The sequence below is a fragment of the Miscanthus floridulus genome, chromosome 4 (assembly GCF_019320115.1).
Source record: "Miscanthus floridulus cultivar M001 chromosome 4, ASM1932011v1, whole genome shotgun sequence".
NCBI lineage: Eukaryota > Viridiplantae > Streptophyta > Magnoliopsida > Poales > Poaceae > Miscanthus > Miscanthus floridulus.
The window spans coordinates 105,616,246-105,639,098 of record NC_089583.1 but is presented as its reverse complement, the minus strand read 5'-3'; the positions used below and the strand labels follow the sequence as shown (position 1 = coordinate 105,639,098).

Below are 22,853 nucleotides of genomic sequence, written 5' to 3'. Positions count from 1 at the left end.
TGTTTTGAGTTTTTTTTGATCGTATCTCGTGCCGTGGCAAATCAGTGGCCCGCTCTTCAACTTCTCGTTCGCACTAAAGGTCGCTCCGGCCAAGCCATGTGGGCCAGCTCCAAGGCAAGGCAAAGCACCCGTGCACGAGCTTAGAAAGGAATGGGGCACTGTCTCGCTCAAGGCAGAGAGAATGAAAGGAAGCAGAGCACCCATCCCTTACTCACTTTTCTTCTCGCATCGCATTAGATCTTTGACCTTTTCTTGACATCTTGCCGTGCGATCAGGGTCATGCACCTTTTAGCCTCATGGGCCAGCCTCCTGGCTAAAACACGCACCTACTGCACACAAAACTAAGGGGAACGACGTACATTCCTAGCATGAACTAGAAGAAAATGAGGAAACAGGCAAAATGACAAACGAATGCGCTGGCCACGCATCATATATACGTACAGCATGAACACGTTCATCATAGTAGGGTCACCTATATAACATAGAGTCCTCACACAAAAAACTTTCATACACCAGAAGCCTAGAACTGACGACGGATATAGGTCAACTGACATTTCACCCACGAGAACCTCCACACCGTAAGCGGCGGTGTTACCTAGGAAAGGATGTCACTATCGGACTTCCCCGGCGTGTAACCCTGGCCAACGACATCAAGATTGACACCACTACAGCGCGAGCCTACTGACATCAAGGCAACAAAACCACAAACAAATGTGTCAATCAACTGACAAAAGTCACGATGTGTCGGAATGAGCATGCCTGAAAATGACACTCTGTCAGCGCGCCCATTCTCTAACAACCAACATCGATCAAAGCAAACCTAGCCAACATAGCCTGCACATGGGGAATGCACTACTAGTACCTTGCATACTTATGTGCATCAAAGGGCCACATAAAACCGAATTCTTAGAGCCAGATCTAGGCAAGGCCATACACCTGTGCGAAAAAGCGAGGGAAGGAAAGTGTCCTTGCAACCCGAAGAAAGGAGAACGAAGAAAGGCGTGATGTTGCCGGACCTACCCTACTGACACCTCGATCATGAAAATAGAGTCACACTGGGTAAAGCCCCATAGGGTCGATCCTCGGGTGGGGCCACATGACTACGGCATTCGAACAATCAGATAGGTGGTGGCCATGGCAAAAGGCAGGGCACAAAGGAAATAAAATCATACAACATGTGCCGAAAAGAACCCTTTTTACTTTCGAGACCCTAGGTACATCCTAAGGCTCTTAACCACCGCCATGGAGGATATCCTCCACATTCATGACAGTCACAATGGCGGCCGAAGTGGTAGCTTCTCCTGCTCGACGCGCTCCAGAAACCCAGGGTGCCACCCAACGGAGGTCTAGCCTGACCCACAACTACATGGCGGCAAGGGCAACACCAGCCCCTTACTAGATTCCTACCTCCACCGCCCGCTCACGGTCCTCCACTATGATGAACTCACGAAGGCGAGCCGCCTCCGCCTCATGACAAGAAGCCGCCAACTGCTCCTCCAGCACTGGTAGCAAGATGACTCAAAGATTAGAAGCTATGGACATCACTCAAGACGCCAAGACAAAGGAGACCCTTACCGATGATGTGGGCTCGAGCGTCGGTGGTCGCCGCCTGTGCGGCGGTGGTCTCACTCTCCAAGGTGGCGAGGGTGACCCTAGGGGCATCAAGGCTAAGCCCCAACCGCCTCGCCTCATAGGCAGCCATAGAGTACCACTGGTGAGCTTCGTCTGCCTTGTGGATGAGTCGGTAGAACTCTCGACGGTCGCCCAAAGTCGACGAAGACGAACTCAATCCCGCCGCCAATGAGGTCACAACAAGGGCAACTGAAAGGTCCTAATGACTAGAGGGGGTGAATTGACTATTGAAAATTTCTACAACAATACTTAGCAAATATGTTAGAGAATCAAACTGGCAAAGCGAGTGTTGCGCTAGCCTACTAAAAGAGCCACCTACCACAATTCTAGTGACTATGATCACTAAGCACACAATTTGCTAAGTCACTATACTAAGTTAGTGAGCTCTCAAAGGCTAACTAAAGAGCCTCACTAACCACTAGACTCGATGCGAGCTAGCTCTCAAAACTAATTACACTAAAGAGCTTAGCTTACACTACTAGGAATGTAATACAAGAGAGGATGGCGATGATTATACCAACATGTCGAGGTATGAGCCAATCACAAGATGGAGCCAGTCAATCAATCACAAGATAACCAATGAAATCCTCGGACAAGGTGACACAAGATTTTTTTATCAAGGTTCACTTGCTTGCCGATAAGCTAGTCCTCTGTTGTGGTGATTCACTCACTTGGAGGTTCACACGCTAATTGGCATCACACGCCAAACCCTCAATAGGGTGCTGCACAACCAACACAAGATGAGGATCACACAAGCTATGAGCAATCCACTAGAGTACCTTTTGGCTCTCTACCGGGGAAAGGTCAAGAACCCCTCACAATCACCATGATCGGAGCTGGAGACAAGCACCTTCCTCCGCTCGATGATCCTTGTTGCTCTAAGCTGTCTAGGTGGTGGCAACCACCAAGAGTAACAAGCGAATCCTGTAGCGAAACACGAACACCAAGTGCCTCTAGATGGAATCACTCAAGTAATGCACTTGAATTCACTTCCAATCTCACAAAGATAATGAATCAATGATGGAGATGAGTAGGAGGGCTTTGGCTAATATCATAAGATTGTTATGTCAATGCAAATGGCCAAGAGAGTGAGTTAGAGCTGGCCACACGCCTTAAATAGAGCCCCCAACCAAATAGAGCCATTGGGCTCACACTACTCTACCTTCACGGGGCGATCGGACACACAAGTCGGGTCAACTAGACGCAGGACCCTAGCGTCCAGGTCTGTGGATCTGCGCCACATGTGTTCCTTCCTTTGATTCTCCACCGCACGATCCCAATGGTTAGATTCACCCACGCCAGCACTCAAATGATGACCAGGACGCACAAGAGATAGGACCAGGATGTGCTAGTGCCAGCCCTGCTTGCGCGTGCCTGTGCCATCACCCAATGACCTGATGCGCCGCTCCCCATGATAACCCAATGTCAGATTGTTTCCAGTAAGCATCCAGAGTCATTTTTGCGACTGAACGTGTCCGCTTAGGTGTGACCTGGACCTAGGCCAGAGTCCAGTCCTTCTCTCCTCTACTGCGCCAACGCTTCGTGACTGACATCAACATACATCACCTCCTGACCAGGACGCAAGCCCTGCACGTCCAGTCACATTCACTGTTTAGCGTCCAGTCAAAAGACCAAGAGTGGCCTTCATTGCGCGTCACTGACCGAACTGTGGCTACTAAGTCCGATCGCTGCTAGAGCAGCATCCAGTCACCTCGAGACAGCCCCTTCTCAACTCCAACTTCGCTACCCTTGATCTTATGTGCTGACCATGAAGTGTATCACCTTATGCACGTGTGTTAGCATATTTTCACAAACATTTTCAAGGATGTTAGCACTCCACTAGATCCTAAATGCATATGCAATGAGTTAGAGCATCTAGTGGCACTTTGATAACCGCATTTTGATGAGTTTCACCCCTCTTAATAGTACGGCTATCGATCCTAAATGTGATCACACTTGCTAAGTGTCTCAATCACCAAACCAAAAAGCTCCTATCAAGTTTCACCTTTGCCTTGAGCTTTTTGTTTCTCTCTTTTTTCTTTTCTAAGTCCAAGCACTTGATCATCATCATGGCATCACCATCATCATGATCTTCACCATTGCTCCACCACTTGAAATAGTGCTACCTATCTCATAATCACTTTGATAAACTAGGTTAATACTTAGGGTTTAATCCATTCACCAAAACCAAACTAGTGCTTTCAGCAGCATTGGTAGTTCCTCCCAACGTAGCATGGGAAATAGCCCTAAGGAACACGCATGGTCAATATGGGTCAAACCTCAAGCTAAAATAGCATCTAAATACTTACCCTTGCTCACGTAGGCAAGCCCAAAGACGCGGCGGCGGCCCGCCGGCCTCCGGTGACTCCTCCCGTGTTCGCTTGCCGTGATCCATTCTAGTTGACGAAGAAGGGGCTACGAGCACACGAGAGTGAGAACAAGGAAGTGGCAGGGCAGGCGACTCAAAGCAAATGCCTCCCTCGCTAGTAGGTGAAGCGATCGGAGGGAAGGCAAGGCGATGGTTGCCCACACATCGGCGCAAACCAAGTAAGCCCTGTGCATTCCCACTCTTTCCATATCATTTCGATTTATGTGCCCGTGTTTCACGGTGCACGACTGCTCATGAGTGGGCACCATTATGCCACGATGTGACCGGCGAGGCTAACCCCCCCCCCCCAGGATCGTGCGTAGAACGACCCACCATAACCACGCCTCACGTCGTGCTTAGGAAACCCACTCTTAGGCCAGCCCTTAGAAGGGCTCGAGGCCACAAAGGGATAGGGGTAGGGTGAGATGGCCCCTATGGCTCTAATCGGTGGTGTGGAGCTACGCGACCATCTCCTTCTATGTTCGAGTCATCTGCTTCGAAGTCACTCAGGTTGACCCCCTCTAAAGGGAGGCATCTTGCCCTCTGACCACTGTGGAGGCGGTCAGGGACCAACGGTTTTGATGGCCGACAATTTATGGGACTGTCTCTTGATGAGGCACAGCCAAACTCCACGTTGATTGGGGAGGATATCGGGTCCCACTCGAATTACCCCATCGACCTCAACGAGGCGTACCGCTCCGATCACGTGGTTATGGTAGACATGCCTCTCCCCACGTGGGGCGAGACCAAACTTGCCAGTAATAAGACAACATGGCCTTTCAAGGTTAGCAAGGATGCTAGGGAAAATGGAGTCAGGTCCCCATGACCCCATGAGAGGTCGAGGCCAAGCCACGACCTACTCCCTGCGTCCTAGGTCCTAAACCTAAGGCCAGCTCTAGGGACTCACAAACCATCATGGGTCCAAGACCTTCCAGGAGACATCAACGAAGCAGATGGCTAGGGCAATGTAGCAGTATCTTCCTCATGAAGCAATGTGAAGCCCAAAGCGTGATCAAGGCTTGGTCACATGGAAGAAGCAAAAAGGTCCAAGACCTATGAGCCAGCACGCGATTGTAGAAAACCTCACGACCGTGCAAAAAGAGGTCGGGGAAATGACTCCCCATGCCATTTAAGGCGAAATAACCCTTCCAGTGACTCGGGACCAAAAGCACTATAAGGAAAATGGACCCTAGTCCCATTTACTTTGGATTTTGGTGTTTGATGACCAACACAACCAAGTTGGGCTAACAAATTTGCAAGTGATTGTTTTGTAGTTCAATAGGGTGCAAGATGTGACTTGGATGAAGGTGACGTGATGATCCAATGATCAACACCATAAGCAAGACCCTAGGAGCACAAGAGAAGATCCAAGATACCAAGCAAAGTCTAAGCACGAAGATAGGAACCAAGCCATACGCAAGATCACGAAGAAACGAGCTCACAGAGGTGACCAGACATCGGACCGGACGCTGGCGGAAAGTAACCTGGACGCTCTGATCAAGAGGCTCGACAATAGCAGGCGTTAGCAGCAGTGACCGGATGCTAGTGGCAAAACAACCGGACGCAAAACTACAGCATCCGATCGAGTACAGAAAGGTTCCAGAGTGGCGAAATTGTGACCGGACGCGTCTGGTGGCATGTGACCAGACGCTGGCAATGTCTGATCAGTTGATCGTGGCTCTAACGGTCAGGACAACCTGATGTGTCTGGTCAGGATGTGATCAGCATCCGATCAGTAGCAGAAAAGCAGGATTTCATCCCCAACGGCTACTTTCTCAGTGGGGCTTATAAATACAACCCCCAACCAGCCAAATGAAGTGTGTGGAGCTGAGGAAACATATCAAGGGTGTTGATACACCATTTTAGTGATCTCCACTTGCATAGTGCTTATTGTTTCATTAGTTGATTAGCGTAGGTGCTTTGCGAAGTGCTTAGGTTGATTAGACCACCGCTTAAGCACTTGCTCTAGGTTTAGGCCTAGTGTTTAGTGAGGTTTGCATACCTATTATCACTTGGTGCTTGCGCACACCATTGTTGTACATCAGAGGGGCTTATAGTCTTACAAGATCACACCAACCGCGTTTGTAGTGTGGCCGCCACCGTGTACCGGAGGGAACAAGGCCCGCGATATTTCGGCTGGAAGCTTGATAGTGAAGACGGCGGGGAGCATCCGGGAGAGGCTTGCCGAAAGACACGTTGGAGACCCACTTGCGCATGGGGAAGGCCCAAGGTTATCCACTGAGTTACCTGACCAGAAGCTTGGCCCTTGTGAGGGATTCTCTACGAGGGGCTCCAATGAGGACTAGGGGGAAGCTTGAGCGCTTCTCGATACCTCGGTAAAAATACCGGAGTCATCGATGGGAGTTGGCATATCTCTACCTTGGTCTTTAGCTTCCGCATTTACATTGATTACATTACTCCTTTTGTGGTAGAGATAGCAACACACTAGCAAAATTATAGTTGCACATTTAGATACTTTATCTATTGCATAGGTTTTGCTAAGGTTAGAAAAAGAGGCCATAGTTTAGAGTTAGAATTTTAAGTTGCCTAATTCACCACCCCCCTCTTCGGCATCACGGTCCCCTACAAGTGGTATTAGAGATAGGTTGGCTCAATTTAGACCTTTGGCTTAACCGTCATTGAGTCGACGCTATTTAGAGTGGTTGGGATGGATACCTCTAGGCCTCCGCACTTTGATGGCACTAACTTCCCCTATTATAAAGCTAGAATGGCTTGCCACCTTGAGATGGTTGATTTGGGTGTTTGGAGAGTCACTCATGACGAGATGAAACCCGTTAAGAATCCCAATAAACCCACGAAGAGTGAAGAAAAAGAAATTCATCTCAATGCTAGAGCAAAAAATTGCTTGTTTGAATCATTTAGTATGGATGTGTTTAACCAAGTATTCACTTTAAATATGGCACATGAAATTTAGTTAAAACTTCAAGAGCTCCATGACGGCACTTCTAATATCTGTGAGCAAAAACATTATCTAGCTAAATAAAATTATGATTCCTTTAAAATGAATGATGATGAGCTTGTTCATGATATGTATTCTCGTTTAAATCTAATTATCAATGAGCTCCATTCAATAGGATTAACAAAGCTAGATGATGCGGACATCGTGAGGAAGATCATCTCCATGCTACCACAAAAGAAATATGCAAGCATCATCACCATCTACAACATGGAGAACTTGAGCATCATGACCCCGGATATAGTCATTGGCAAGATAGTGGCATTTGAAATGTCACGTAAGATGGGTCAAGAAGAAGTATCTTCATCAAGCAAAGGCAAAGCTCTCGCATGTAGCGAGAAAAAGAACATGAAGGGCAAGCAAGTTGAGACAAGCTCAAGCTCAAGCTCCTCAAGTGAAGATGAAGAAGAAGATGACGACAATGATGATGAAGATTCAAGTGATGATGATCAATCTTCCTCCTCCACCTCCGACCTTGATGAAGAATCAATCAAACTAATCAACAAGGTGGAGAAGATGATCCAAAGGCTCAATGTCAAGGGTGTGCCCATCCAAATTCAAGATCTCATTTTCACAAATCAAAGAAATGAGCAAAGAAAGAGAGAATGCTATGGATGTGGCGAGTTAGGGCACTTTGTGGAAGTTTGTCCAAACATGCCCACACCCAAGACAAAGAAGAAGGCATGCAAAAACCAAGCCCTCACATCAATAAGGTCAATTGATGATTCTTCAAGTGAAGAAGAACACCATCACAACAGGCGAAGCCACAAGCATATCATCAAGCTCTTCTCGTATGTGCCTTATGGCACGAGATAACGAAAGCTCATCCTCTAGTGAGAGTGATAGTGATGATGAAATGCCTTCTTATGATAAAATTGTGCAACAAAATCTTAATTATGCTAAAGTTTGCACTAGTCAACAAAAGAAGCTCGAAAAATTAAAAGAAAAGCTAGATAGTTCACAAGAAGCATATAAAACTTTGCTTGAACAATATGAGACATTTGCTAATCTCAATATTGAACTATCTACTAAAATTAAGCAACTTGAGGCTAGTGCAACAACATATGCATGCACAATCAATGATGAGCAACTTGTAAAGAAAAATAAAAAATTAAAAGAAAAGTTAGTTAGATCACAAGATGCTTATAAAAGCTTGCTTGCTAAAATGGAAACTATGTGCAAACATTGTGATGAGCTAACAAATAAAGTTGCTAATCTTGAAGCCGTTAGTACAACCCCCACCAAGGCATCTAAAAAGAAAAGTTCTATCTTTAACATGTCTAAAAAGGATGCCTCTACTTCTTGTAATGATTTATGTTTAGACTCATCTTTGTGCAACCAAGTTTGTGTTGAGAAAGTTGTTGTGGATACATGCACACAAGAGGTTGCAAAGGAGAATGAGTAACTCAAGCAAGAAGTAGCTTGCCTCACCAAGGACTTGACTCTAGTGAAAGGCAAGGCGAGGCAAGGCAAGCCCAACTTCATCAAGATAACACCGTTAAGGGAGTGAAGAAGCTTAATGAAGGACAAACCGTAGTTTGCTATGTGTGACACAAGGAAGGTCACAAGTCCTATGAGTGCAAGGTGAAGAATAGGGGAGGAGCAAAGAAGAAAGAGAAAAAGCAAACAAGCAAGCTCTCCAACACCTACACCAACAAGGTGGACAAAAAGGCCTCCACACCTTATCTCTTAAAGAAGAAGAAAAATGATAAGGTGGTGGCCATCAAGGTGAACAAGCAAGCCAACAATGGGGTCAAACGCTTTTGGGTGCCAAAGGAAATCATTTCCAACATGAAGAGCGCTAAGAAGGTTTGGATCCCGAAAGGGAAGTGAGAAGTCCGATGGACTTCGGGGAATTTGGAGACTTGGCAAAGTATGGGTGCATTTCATGGGGTGCATCATTATGGATAAAGTCATTGCCAAGTGGGTTAGTGAATACTATGAACCCAAATTACCCTTCCCATGTTAGGTAATTAGATGGTATTACTTTCAATTAGTATTTCCTTCAATTAGTATCAATTTGCAATTCCTACAAGTGGTATTTCTTACAAATTGGTATCTTTAAGTATCTAGTTACTTTTCATGCCTATGTTTGTATTTGCATGCTTATATTTTTTGTCATGCATACACTAGGTATATCTTATGGTAGGCTTTCTCGGTTTCATTCTTAACCCTTGGAGCAAACCTACATGGTTTAAAATTATTTAGAAGCACGGCACATAGCTTATCTTTCGATTGTTTATCTAATATGTGCCAAAGTCCAAATTGTAGATAATTTCTCTCGGATATCACCTTCAAACATGACTCTCACATTCATGTGATGTCATCTTTCAAGTGGTATTTTTTATTCTAAAATCAATGTGCATGTCTTCTACAAGTATTCCACACTTGTGTGCACAAATTTAGGGGGAGGTTGCTCTATAAGTTGGATGCTTTGAGACTAACCCTTTTTTAAGCTTATCGTGTGTGTAGTAGTCTCATTGCAAGGAAAATGGACTCCCTGAAGTTAAGCATCATACTTCAAATATCCACCACCTATTGCAAGTGGTAGAAATCAAATTGGTATCCACATGTGGTATTTCTAAACCGATATCATCATGTTGATTTCATTTTGATATTTATATGCTTTTCTCCATGCATTATATAGATTAAATTCTCTTGAGCAATATTTTGCCAATTATACATATGCTTTGTCTTCTACCATATGTATGCATATATTTAGGGGAAGCTTAATCTATAAATATGAGAGTCAAATTTTGTGACATATTCCACTCTACATTCAAAGAATCACAAAGTTTGACCCTCCCCTGTGCTACTAATGTCTTCCTTTTCAGTGTTTGATTCCAAAGTGGGAGAATTTAAAGGACCAAAAGCAAGCATTAATTTGTAGGACCAAAAGCTAGATCATAATAATTTACAAGTGATAATGGTCTACAAGTGGTAATGGTCCAAGAAAGGAAAGATAGTGGATTATGGATTAGTCTACGTAATAGGGAGAATTTGTAGGAAGCAAGGCTTAAATCCATAATGCCACATAGGGACATTTGCAAGGGCTACATAAGTTTTTATGTGGTATCTTTTAGTTTTACAAGTAGTATCTTTTCGCATCATATAACATTACCCCTTGCATTGCATCCTAGCAAGTAGATAGTTTGTAAATTGCAATTTTTTTATTATTTGCTTGTTTTAGTCGTGTTGTCATCAATCATCAAAAAGAGGGAGATTGTAAGGAAAATGGACCCAAGGCCCATTTACTTTAGATTTTGGTGTTTGATGACCAACACAACCAAGTTGGACTAACAAATTTGTAAGTGACAGTTTTGTAGTTCAATAGGGTGCAAGACGTGACTTGGACGAAGACGACGTGATGATCCGATGATCAACACCATAAGCAAGACCCTAGGAACATAAGAGAAGACCCAAGATATCAAGCAAAGTCCAAGCACGAAGATAGGAACCAAGCCGTACGCAAGATCGCAAAGAAACGAGCTCATAGAGGTGACTGGACGCTGGACCGAACACTGATGGAAAGTAACCGTATGCTTTGATCAAGAGGCTTGGCAATAGTAGGCGTCAGTAGCAGCGACCAGACACTGGACCGGACGCTGGTGGCAAAATGACTGGACATAGAACTGCAGCGTCCGATCGAGTACAGAAAGGTTCCAGAGCGACGAAATTACGACCGGATGTGTCCGATGGCATGTGACCGAATGCTGGCACCATCCGATCAGTTGATCGCGGTTCTAATGGTCGAGACAACCAGACACATCCGGTCAGGACGTGATCAATGTCTAGTCAGTAGCAGAAAAGCAGGATTTTATCCCCAACGTCTACTTTCTTAGTGGGGCTTATAAATACAACCCCCAACCGGCCAAATGAAGTGTGTGGAGCTGAGGAAACATATCAAGGGTGTTGATATACTATTTTAGTGATCTCCACTTGCATAGTGCTTAGTGTTTCATTAGGTGATTAGCGTAGGTGCTTTGTGAAGTGCTTAGGTTGATTAGACCACCGCTTATGCGCTTGCTCTAGGTTTAGGCCTAGTGTTTAGTGAGGTTTGCATACCTCTTACCACTCGGTGCTTGCGCGCACCATTATTGTACATCGGAGGGGCTTGTAGTCTTGCGAGATCACACCAACCATGTTTGTGGTGTGGCCGCCACCGTGTACCAAAGGGAATAAGGCCCGCGGTGTTTTGACCGGAAGCTTGATAGTGAAGACGACGGGGGAAGCATGCGGGAGAGGCTTGCCGGAAGGCACGTCGGAGACCCACTTGCACGTGGGGAAGGCCTGAGGCTATCCACGGAGTTACCCAACCGGGAGCTTGGCCCTTGCGAGGGATTTCCTATGAGGGGCTCCAACGAGGACTAGGGGAAAGCTTGAGCGCTTCTCGATACCTCAGTAAAAATACCGGAGTCGTCGATAGAAGTTTGCATATCTCTACCTTGCTCTTTAGCTTCCACATTTACATTGATTACATTATTCCTTTTGCGATAGAGATAGTAACACACTAGCAAAATCATAGTTGCACATTTAGATAGTTTATCTATTGCATATGTTTTGCTAAGGTTAGAAAAAGAGGTCATAGTTTAGAGTTAGAATTTTAAGTTGCCTAATTCACCCCCCCCCTCTTAGGCGTCACAGTCCCCTACAAGCATGACCCTGGCTCCCAGACCACACGCAAGGCTCAGGGAGGATCCAAAGACGCCACCAGCCATCACACATTTTGAGCCCCCGAACCACCGAGATTTGGGTTGAGAAAAAGCGACGAGATAGCAGACCAATGTCGTGTATGACCTGACTCGGTGGCCACGCTATCTTGCACCCCCCTGCTCGCAAATCACCTTCTAGCACCAGTTGCTGGAGGATGCAGCGCTGACTTCTGACCACCACAAATGACCCCCAGCAGGTCACATGCTTAGAACCGCATGGTTCCCTCTTCAATTCTCTCCCCTCGCAAACTCAGCCTCCTAAGGAGGCTAAAAACAATACGTGGACATGGTTGGAATTGGTTCAAATAGCAGGAAGGTCCCTATTTATAAGACCAAGGGCAGACTAGGCAGCCCAAGACCCTCGCGCCATGTGGCGCACCACGGGAGACCACAGCTAATGTCAGATGTCCGCGTGAGGTTAGGGAAATCAAGATCCTCCTAAAGGCAGAACCGGTACAGCATCGACGAGACCACTCGGCCCCACCTAGGTCACGGACCCTGATACGCAACACACTAACACGGTAGGGCTCAGCAATCACGTACCACATTGTCAAGGCGTCCTGATAGGGCGGGACGTAACAGCCACCTACCGCATCGAATATACTAACCCGCAAGGGGTCAAGCGACGAAGCTCAAACAGGCCATGCCTATGAACCCGCACTTAGCACACGCGCATCTCAATCCTTTCATGATCACTTCATGATCGCAAAAATGCTCGGGGGCTACTATCGGGATTATGATACCCCGGGTATCTCAAGGCATCGATTAGATAGCTGCTCGGGCAGGCCCACGGTATGCCAGCTAGTATAAGCCCAAGCGATCAAGTCCCTAGCTAAGCTAAGTGGACCAAGCCGAACGCTAAGGCCGGGGGTCACCATGACCCTTCCATTTGCCTCAGTCACACGTCGCACGAGGACTCGCGACTACTCCACCAGTCTTGGTCTTTGGGAGGAACGGGAAGAGATCGAGTCCAGCCAAGCGTGCCTACTTTGGTAGGAGCAGGCATGCTGCACTGACCCTGTAAGTCACCTAGGTCCGGTCAGACGTTGTCCCTACGCCACATAGCAGAGAAAAGACAACACCAGCCAAGCGGTGATGGCAGGTATGGAGAACCACCAGTCCAAATATGGCCCGATAAGACGTATGTATGATCCCACCCACTACGAGATGGGATCCACGACAATGGCCTTGACTTAGAGGCCATCCAAACCAACACGGGCCATGACCTCAGAGCTCGAGATCGTGGCCACCAACTCCACAAGCAGCAAGACAATCAACGATCCTTGGGCTGCTACCTACTCTTGTATGGTGCCCTTGGATGATCAGGAGGCGATGACGAAGACCACGGTAAGACCACATTGCGTAGGATGGCTGGCGGAACACCGCCGTGCCCACAGTACCATCATGACGGTCATTGTGGCACCACATCACGCCATGCCGCGACGTGAGTATAAGACCATGATGACAGCCACGCCAAGGTGTACACCACAAGACGACGTTATTTGCGAGCCAAGTTAGCTCGGCCTCCTCTCTCAGGCTCATGACCCTTCGATCAGGAGAATCTCCTTCTCTGTACGAGACTTGGCCCCAGACTCTATATAAGGGCAATCAGGGCCTCCTTTCAGGGGACTCTCACTGGGATACAATCATTCTCACCAGGTTCTCAAAACTTTCCTTTGGGTAGCCCTTCTCCTAGCTCTAGCTCTCATACTTCTCCCACCATTCTTGTACCCTATTGTAAGAATTTCAGAGCATTCAAGCGAGGAACACGTACTTGATCATCTCTGAGACTGAATATAGGGCTCCTAGCCTAAACCAATATAAATTCTCGTATTTTTTGGATGTTACCATCAGTCTTTCTAGAGTAGCGTGATATTTATATAAATTTACTGGTCCTGATTAAAAAACCGACATATGCTCTTATGTTGGATACTCGGTCCGTCAGCTCTGGTCCACGACAAGTGCGCCGCTTAGATGCACTGCACACACCGACAGGCCCCGCGTCTCTTCGGCGTCGGACGGATGGAGGCATGGAGCCGCCACGACGACACAACGCCAAGTCGGTTCACGCCCTACTGTGTTGTACCTGTGCCACCCAAGACCCAACCTAACTGCCAAAACCCATAGTTATTAGGATCGGACCGGACATCGAACCGGTGAGGCCATCGGTTCGATGGTTCACTGGTCCAACCGTTAAGAACCTGGTTGAACCGCCGGTTCGATTATTTTGGACCAGATGAATTGAATCGCTCACAAATACTTCAAACCGGTGTAATATAATGATATATAATAAATAATTTTTAGGAAAATATATAATAAATAATTAGCAACATATATTTGATCACATATACAAATAAGATGATAAAACACAATTATATAACTTGCTTCCCACTAATCTACACACGCACTCCGAGACATCGGTGCTCTAGAATTGTTTTACCAGATATTTAAAACATGTGTATAAATAATATATGGAGCACTTACAAATTGGTGCAAAAATGACTAGAATAGTAATTCAAATATTTACTATTGGAAACAATCTCGAATGCTAAAATAGAGTACACCATTGCGCAGAGCTTGTTGAGATAATCAAAATACATATATTATTTGTTCAATTTGAAGCTCATTTAAAAAAGTTATAAAATTTCGAAATTTAAAAGGCACGTCATCTCACGCCAGCACTATCAAAAAGTCAAAGGAGCCAGGAGCAGCCGACAACACCTCCACGCATGCCATTCAAATTCCAAAGGGAAAAAGCCTACTTAACCCTCCTACCAATCAACCATGGTCTACTTCACCCCAAACTATAAAATCGTCTATTTTACTCCCCTGAACTTTTCAAAACCGTCTATTTTACCCCCGGGTGGTTTTCGACGGTGGTTTTGCTACAGTAACGGTGGTTTGCTACGCTACCTATGGTTTCACCTTTTTCTTTTTTATTTATTTTCGTTGAATCTTTAAAAAATCATAGTAAATCATAGAAAATTCATAAAATAAAAAATCTAATTTTGTTGGATTCTACATGAGTAGATCTACATAGTTAACATATAATGTGGTATGCTTTAGTACAAATGTTTTGCTGTACCTTTAGATTAATTGAAAAATCTAATTTTGTTTGTAATTAATTGGAATTTATCTATAACTAAGTTATACATGGTCCAATGAGTACGAAATTTTTACTATAGTTCAAGCATATAATAATTAGCCTACCATAAAAATTTCACCATAATTGGACCACAGAAGCTGTAGCTATAAATTGTTCCAATTAATTAGAGACAAAATTGGATTTTCCAATTAATCTAAAACTACAGCAAAAATTTTGTACTAAAGCATATCATATTATATGTTCATTGTGTAGATCTACTCATGTGGAGTCCAACAAAATTAGATTTTTCATTTTATAATTTTTCTGTGATTTACTATGATTTTTTAAAGATTCACCAGAAATAAATAAAAAAGAAAAGACAAAACCACCACCACTGTAGCAAAACCACCGCTACTGTAGCAAAACCACCGTCGAAAACCGCCACGGGGTAAAATAGACGGTTTTAAAAAGTTCAGGGGGGTAAAATAGACTGTTTCATAGTTTGGGGTGTGAAGTAGACCATGGTTAATAGGTGGGGGGTTAAGTAGACTTTTTCCAATTCCAAAGTGAGCAGCAGCAGTACAGGCCCACCGGTGGCAGGTGCAGGCGCTCCACCGGCTTGGATAGGACCACGTGTCCATGGCTCCACGCTGCACAACCAAACTGCTTGCGCGGTATCAGACCGGGGCGGTTCACATGGAACCGGCCGGTTCACCGGCTCCGTAAAAAAATGGCCGGTTCAATCGGTTTTTTATAGGTTCGATTGCACAGACAGTCTTTTAAGTGAACCGGACCGGTCTAGGCTCTGGTTCGGTCTTTTAACAGTCGAAACCGCCGGTCCGGTCCGGTCCTAATAACTCAGCCAAAACCTGGCGTGCGCGCAGCATGCCGCCGCGCATGATGCAAGGAACCGTCCTATTAACTAAGCTATTAAACGAGCTATCAGCCATTCGATGAACTCAACTTAACCTTTATCAACTTCTCTAATATCTCAGAGGTCACTTTGTTGTTGTTCAGACAACTGGTAATTTTGTCATTGCTTGACTATAAAAAAAATTTTGTGAATTGTCTCTTGTGAGCTATTTTTTAGTTATCACTAGTTGGTTGTAAAAAGTTGCCGCTAAAATCATTTAAAAAATTAGGCACCTAAAATATAGCAACTCGTAGTTCATTTGGTTGTCTTTGGAAGCTTTCCATTATGCGCAGAATAACATCTAAGATCTAACAACTATAGTTACATCATAGATTTTGATACATGAAAGTACTAAGGCTACATCCTAGATCATTTAGACACTTAGTTCAACATACAAGCATACGACAAAAATTATACCATAAATTAAAATACATCATGAGTGTGAGATTGCACTTCATAAGACTTAACTAAATCTACACATAATATTAAAGAGCGAAATTTTTGTTTCTTTCATCTTTCACTCTCTCCTTTGTTCGTCCATCCCTCGATCTCCTTTACTCTCACCCTTTTCACTTTAATTTTGGAGCTGCAAAATCTTTGTCGATGTACATGTACCGCCGCTCTCCACCACTCATTTCATGCTCTAGCTGTCCAAGGGGGGTGTTTAGTTCATCCCAATTCCAGAATTTGGCACTATGCAAAAAGAAGATTCCCCGTCACATCAAACTTGCGGTACATGCATGGAGTACTAAATATTGACGAAATTAAAAATTAATTGCACAGTTTGGTTGTACTTTACGAGACAAACATTTTAAACCTAATTAATCAACGATTGGACAATTACTACCAAATAAAAACAAAACGGCACTGTAGCAACATTGTTGCTACAGTGTTTCAGCGGCGCCAACTCGGCGCAACTAAACGTGGCCCAAGCCCATTTGTCTCTCAACCTTCTCCCTTTGATTTTGGAGCTACAAAACCAGCTTGTGCGTCCCACCCGTGCGTCATCAAGTGTGCAAGCATGTGGCTCGCCTTTCACCTTTTCTAACATCACAACATGTAAGCTGAGTCAATCCCTATCAATTTTCCGTACATGATTAATAATTTATTGCACTAGCATTTATTATGGGGCATGTAATTTATTAACTTTTAGGTTGGGCCAAGTCCAATTAAGTCCAACAAAATTGCTAGCTCTTCATCATTATGACGAGCATCGCACAATAAAATAAATCGTCTTTAGCAAAGTAAATCATATCAACTTGCACATATAGTATTTGTGCACGAATAATAGTGAGCGTAAGATTTATGGTATCTAAACTATATTTGAACATAAAACGAACTTGTGTCACATGAGGTGTGAGCTCAATCGTTCTTGAGCCATTATACTAAAAAAATTCTACAAACAAGAGCATGCTGGCAATCGAGAGTGTGATATTTTCGAAATGTTTAAATCAACAACTTGTACATCTTTTCCGACACAAGCAGAAAAGACACCACCTATATGGTCTCCATAAAGGGTAACTTAGGGCCTCTTTGACACAACTTATGCTGGCTTCGGCTTTATTTATTTTGCATAAATCAAGGCACCGTAGCGTGAAGTCGTTTTTGTAAGCCAGGGGTTAAAATGAACTAGAAGCCAGAAAAAGCCAGTTTTTCTGGCTTCACCGGCTTTTGCTTCACCGGTGAAGCCGTTTTAGATGAGCCGTGCCAAAGAGGGCTTTATATTGTGTCACCTTGGTAGCTAGTTTCACTATATTATTACGTGATGAACAAAATGGAGTTAACTGCGGATCGAATTTATTCTGTGCAAAGCATCGTACTTTTACAAAGAACATCTAAATTTAAGCTGCAGGTTTGTACTTGCCAATACTTGTAGCGTACGTACCCTAAGTTATTCCTTGATTCTTGGGCTGTCATAGCTCTTGCTAGTCTTTGAGCTTGTTCGCTAGTTGATTTCTAGGCTGATAAGTTCGGTCGGTGCTGTTTTATCATGAGAGAAAAACATTGTTGGATGGCTGATAAACCCTGGCTGAAATCAATAAGCGAACATGCTGTTTATTGATTCTTGATCATGTTGATCCTAACCACCAGTGAGGTTCTGTTTGGCAGCTTTGTAGCTTTATTCGTATGTAATGACTAACTAGCTTACTACGGCAATACCTTTGAATATAAGACTAACTAGTTTACAGTGGCATTAATTTGATACAAAACCGTGGTTGCAAAGAGGATGTGATGTGAAGCCAAACGTTGTCGGTGACGATGCTGACTGCTGACATACGGGGTCCACGGAAACCAAAACCAACTTGGTCGGCACCGGCCGCGTCGCCGTGTCCGTGACGGTGCACGTTTCGTCGGGTTCGGCGGCCCACGCCCCACCCCCGTCCACCAACAAACGACGGACGGCACTGGTGACACGCGTGGTCCGCTCGGTCCGCCCCGCGGCTCCAGATCACGGCAGGCAAGCGCGCCCGCCGCTGCACGTCCCGCCCTGACGCCACGCCACGACAAGCGCGACGCGGAGTCACACTGACACGACACGACCCCCGCCAACGAAACGCCGAAACGGGGCGCGCGCACGTAGGACGCGTGACGTGCGCGCATCCTATGCTCCGACGTCCGGTCCGATTCCCATTCCGCTACGCTAGGGAATGGGAATCCGATCCCGCCCTCTGGGTCTGGGGTCTGGTCGACGGGTCCTCTCGCCGTGGGGCCCGGGCCAGCAGCTGCGGCTTGCCGGGCCGGAGGATCGCTGAGCGCTGACGCCTGACGCGCCTACTGCCTACTCAGCTACTCCTACACGCTACCGCCACTGCCATTGCCGTCCGATTATAGTTATTGATTAACAAAAAATAATTTGTTTAATTGCGTATCATAACACTAAACCCGCTGTTTAGCCATCGTCTGGATGCTGCTATGGGATGACCATTTGCGTAAGTCGGTTGTATGAGTGGGATCCTCTGCGCACGCGATCCCGGAGCTGCCGTATAATAGTGGAATAAGAAATTACAAACACGACTCGTCCTGTTCACTGATTAGTTTCTAAGCTTATAAGATCGGCTAGTACTGATTTGCTGTGAGAGTCGAAAACAACGAGTGAACCGGCTGAGTACCAGTAGCGTCTAAAAAAAGCCGACGGTGTTTTCCTCGTGGCAGGCCACACAGAGGGGCAACCAAAGTCGTTGCCGCAGAAATAACAATCACAAAGTGTTCTACCGGTGGAGGACAACCATTAATCAGCAGGCTTTGCGGCCAACAGAAACGGAGAAGAGGAAAAGGAGGGAGCGAGGAACGTCCTCCTCCTCCCGTCTATAAACTCCCCTCCTTTTCTTCCTCCATATATAATAGGGGGCCATCCAAGCCAAGAAGAGGGAAGAGCGCCAAGGACTTCCCGGCGCCCGTTCAGGATCCACATCCCTCCCGCGCGAGTTCTTGGTTGACCTCTTCCTCTTCGACCACCTCCCACAGGGTATGTGCACGTACTGCACCCCTTCCTCCGTTCCCCGTTCCGCCTTCCCCCCTTTCTCTGAAGAAATCTGTGATTACTGTGTCCCGGTTTAGTTGTTTAGGATCCGTTTTGTAGTTTTTCTTAGAAACCCTTTTGTTCACTGTTATTATTATTCAAGGTTCATACCTCGATTATGATGGTGCTAGGAAATTAGTTGTTTTACTGAGTACGTGCTAGGCTATTGCGCTAAATTTGTATCGATCTTGCTTTTTTTTTAATGAAGATCAGCCCTGTCAACGAACAAAAGGTCGCTGTTCTCAATCATGCTTGATTTTTGTTAGATAGTGCTTTTCTTGAATTGCGTCTGGATCTTAGTGTTGCTGTTAAGTAATTGCTCCGGTTTGAGAGGATTTATGTTGGGTAATTTTGAACATGGCTGTACAGAAAGTTAATCTTGACGGAAAAATTTACTCCCTCCGTTCCAAATTATAACCAAGGATGCATTTTTAGCTGTTCGTTATGTTGTTTGTATCTTGGGTAAATAATACAGTAGTATAAAGACCAAAGGGGTGCACATTAGGTTTGTATATATGTTAGACTGTTAGAGCATAGGAATTGAAAGGGTCGAACTTGATGCTTCTAGTCAGCTCAATTTCTGTTTTGGACTTGGGTGGTTGATTTGATTATAACTAACTCCTTATTTCTAATGTGGATGGCATCATTCTATCCCTGGCATCTTGTCTACAATTGAGATGCCTTCATTTAAGCTTAGGACCACTTAATTGAAAGTTATCTGGACTGTAGGAATAAATAGTTGCTGAGAGGAATAATGAGGTAAATTACAATGGGCCCATGTCATAGACACATGCACGGACAATGATAAAAAGCCATTGATCTCAATATCGAGATGGTCACATGGTGGGCTTGTGAGTTGCGACTGAATTCTTCGACATAGCACAGCATTTCTGCTAGCTTTGTTTTTCCCCCTTTAGTCTTGGGAAAAGCTATATCATATAGTCAAGATTTTCTTAGCTAGGTACAGATTGCTCCTAGATTCTTATGGAAGAATGTCATCAGCTGTGTTCAGTAATTGTCCTCTACTCTCTATTGTTTCATGGTGTGCAGTGTGCACCCCTCTGACTCAATATTGTTTCATGGTGTGCACCCCTCTGACTTCAGGAGAAACTTATCCTATATTTTCAATAGTGTTTGATCGCAGAAAATGTAGATGCTTGAAACTATGATGTGGTTGCCTTTGTCTACACTGAATATTCTCTAATTATCTATATCGTTCCTTTGTACAGCTCTTGGTGTAGCTTGCCACTCTCACCAATCAAGTTTTCATGTCTGATCTCGACGTTCAGATCCCAACTGCCTTTGGTATGTTAGTTATTTGTTTCCTTTTAGTTCAGTTGTCTTTTGGTTGCGATGCCTGGAATACATGCTGTTTATTCTAACCTGTGTTACACATACAGATCCCTTTGCTGAGGCCAATGCTGGGGACTCTGGTTCGGCAGCAGGATCAAAGGACTACATTCATGTACGCATCCAGCAGCGTAATGGTCGCAAGAGTCTGACTACTGTCCAGGGATTGAAGAAGGAGTTCAGCTACAGCAAGATCCTTAAAGATCTCAAGAAAGAGTTTTGCTGCAATGGTACAGTGGTCCAGGACCCAGAACTTGGACAGGTATGCTGCTCCTGACAAACTTGCGTTCCTAGGCCATCTCTATGCATCTTTAACTTCACCTGTCTACAAGCTAGTTATCCTGACGAATTTGTTCTGCCCAAATATAGGTCATTCAACTCCAGGGTGATCAGAGGAAGAACGTCTCGAATTTCCTTGTCCAGGTAGGTACCATTTGGTTTATCATCTTGTGCGCATAGACAGACATGTAGCAATGCACGAAGATGGCTAATTCTGTTCCTGATGTGTCCTGGCAGGCCGGCATTGTGAAGAAGGAACACATCAAGATTCATGGTTTCTGAGCAACCGCCAGGTCCATAGCAAACCCTGCATGCAAAGCAGCTATATATCTGAGGTGGAGCATATCTGGCTGTGTACAAGCAGGCCTACTACGCCTGCGCGTTCCCCTATACTATACACAACACACAGCCCCCTCCCTGCGTGTATGCTTGTTACCGTTGTGTCAAATCTTGTACGAGGCTCCATCGAACTTCGATGGCTTGCTTCTTTATCAGAACAGGATTGAATAAACGCTATTTGGTATGCTGTGTGGCGAATGCTTTCGCTGAACTTTGCTTTCATTCAGTTTACTGTTGCCTTGTTCACATCTGCTGTGCCGGTGACGAGGATATGCCACCAAACCAAAGGATGATCGAATTGGAGAAGTACTAGTGGCTACCTTCTCTTCTGGTTCATTTGTTATGCCGGTTTCATGTGGCTCTTTCTGAATGCCACATTGCTCAAGTCATCATGTAGCCGAATGTTTAAACCCATCTGCTAGGCTTTCGCTTTACAGGAGTCGTTTGATGCCTTTAAAACCATGATGGACTTGCTAGCACTAATCGCAGGGGTAGACTTCACTAATCGCGTTTCGTGGGTGTGATCATTGCAATCTTATGACGATTGAGAGCAGTTAAGAGATGTCTCTTTTAGTTGTGAATCTGTTCGTTTCGGCTTATATGATCGTGGATTATAAGTTGGAATAGTATTTTTCTCTCACATCAAATCCAGTCAGCAGCTACTTATGGCTTATAATCTATCCGGAAGGAGAGGCGCACGAGCTTTTCGTGATCTCGAAAAGAAAACGTTGTAACAGCCGCTGAATGCCTGAACTAACCTATCTATGAACGAGTGTGCCTGAAGTAAAAGCTAGTCGACTCGGAAGGGTATGGCGAACTGAGATTTTTTTAGTAACACCTATTGAGGCCTTGTTTACTTCCCTTAAATGTTACTCCCTATCATATCAAATATTTGGAACACATGCATGAACTATTAAATATAGATTAAAAAAATAACTAATTGTATAGATTGCAACTAATTTGCGAGACGAATTTTTTAAACCTAATTAGTCCATGATTTGACAACGTGGTGCTATAGTAAACATGTGCTAATGATGGATTAATTAGGCTTAATAAATTCATCCCGCGGATTACTGAGGACTTCTGTAATTTATTTTATTATTACTATTCAAACACTCCTATATGATACCCTGATGTGACACCTGACATGACATCCCTATATTTTACTCCCTAGATTTAAACACAAGCTGAATGGGTGAAACAGTTTACCAGTCTGACATGAAGTTCAGCAGTTGAACCTTGCGCAGTCGGCTTGATGAAGCCTGCTGATAGGTTGTGCAGTTAAGCTATCCCGGTGTTCATGGCAGTTTGCAGGATGAAGCATAGCTTGGTGGCTTTTTTTCTTCTTCTTTTTATTTTATTTAGGGGTCGTTTTCGTTTAGGAGCGCTCCAAGCTCTGAAATTCTCCATGAAATCGTTCCTTTGACAGCAAAACAGGTAAAATGCAACTACGCTTCTCTGCACTGGGAGCTGCGAGCTACACAAGCTGCTCTTATCGCTCCCCATTGAATCTCCGTCAGTCACTCTAAAGCCACTTCCTACCTGCTTCTTACCCTGCTCTTCCACTAAAATCACCGCATCCGAAATTTCAACGAACTAAGAACTAAAAATGGGTGAACTGTATCGAAGTCGAACAGGCCACCAAACTGGCCCTAAGCTACTACTGTACTCCAGTGCC

At 44.9% G+C, this 22,853-nt stretch overlaps 1 protein-coding gene across 1 annotated transcript; it reads left to right on the top strand.

The window, feature by feature from the left end:
* Positions 1-18,952: 18,952 nt before the first annotated feature.
* Positions 18,953-21,359, top strand: LOC136552463 (protein translation factor SUI1 homolog). The gene is made up of 5 exons (XM_066544031.1): positions 18,953-19,153; positions 20,437-20,512; positions 20,608-20,819; positions 20,927-20,980; positions 21,074-21,359. Exons 2-5 carry the CDS (start codon positions 20,476-20,478, stop codon positions 21,116-21,118), a joined length of 348 nt encoding a protein of 115 aa, XP_066400128.1. The 5' UTR covers positions 18,953-19,153; positions 20,437-20,475; the 3' UTR covers positions 21,119-21,359.
* Positions 21,360-22,853: the final 1,494 nt, after the last annotated feature.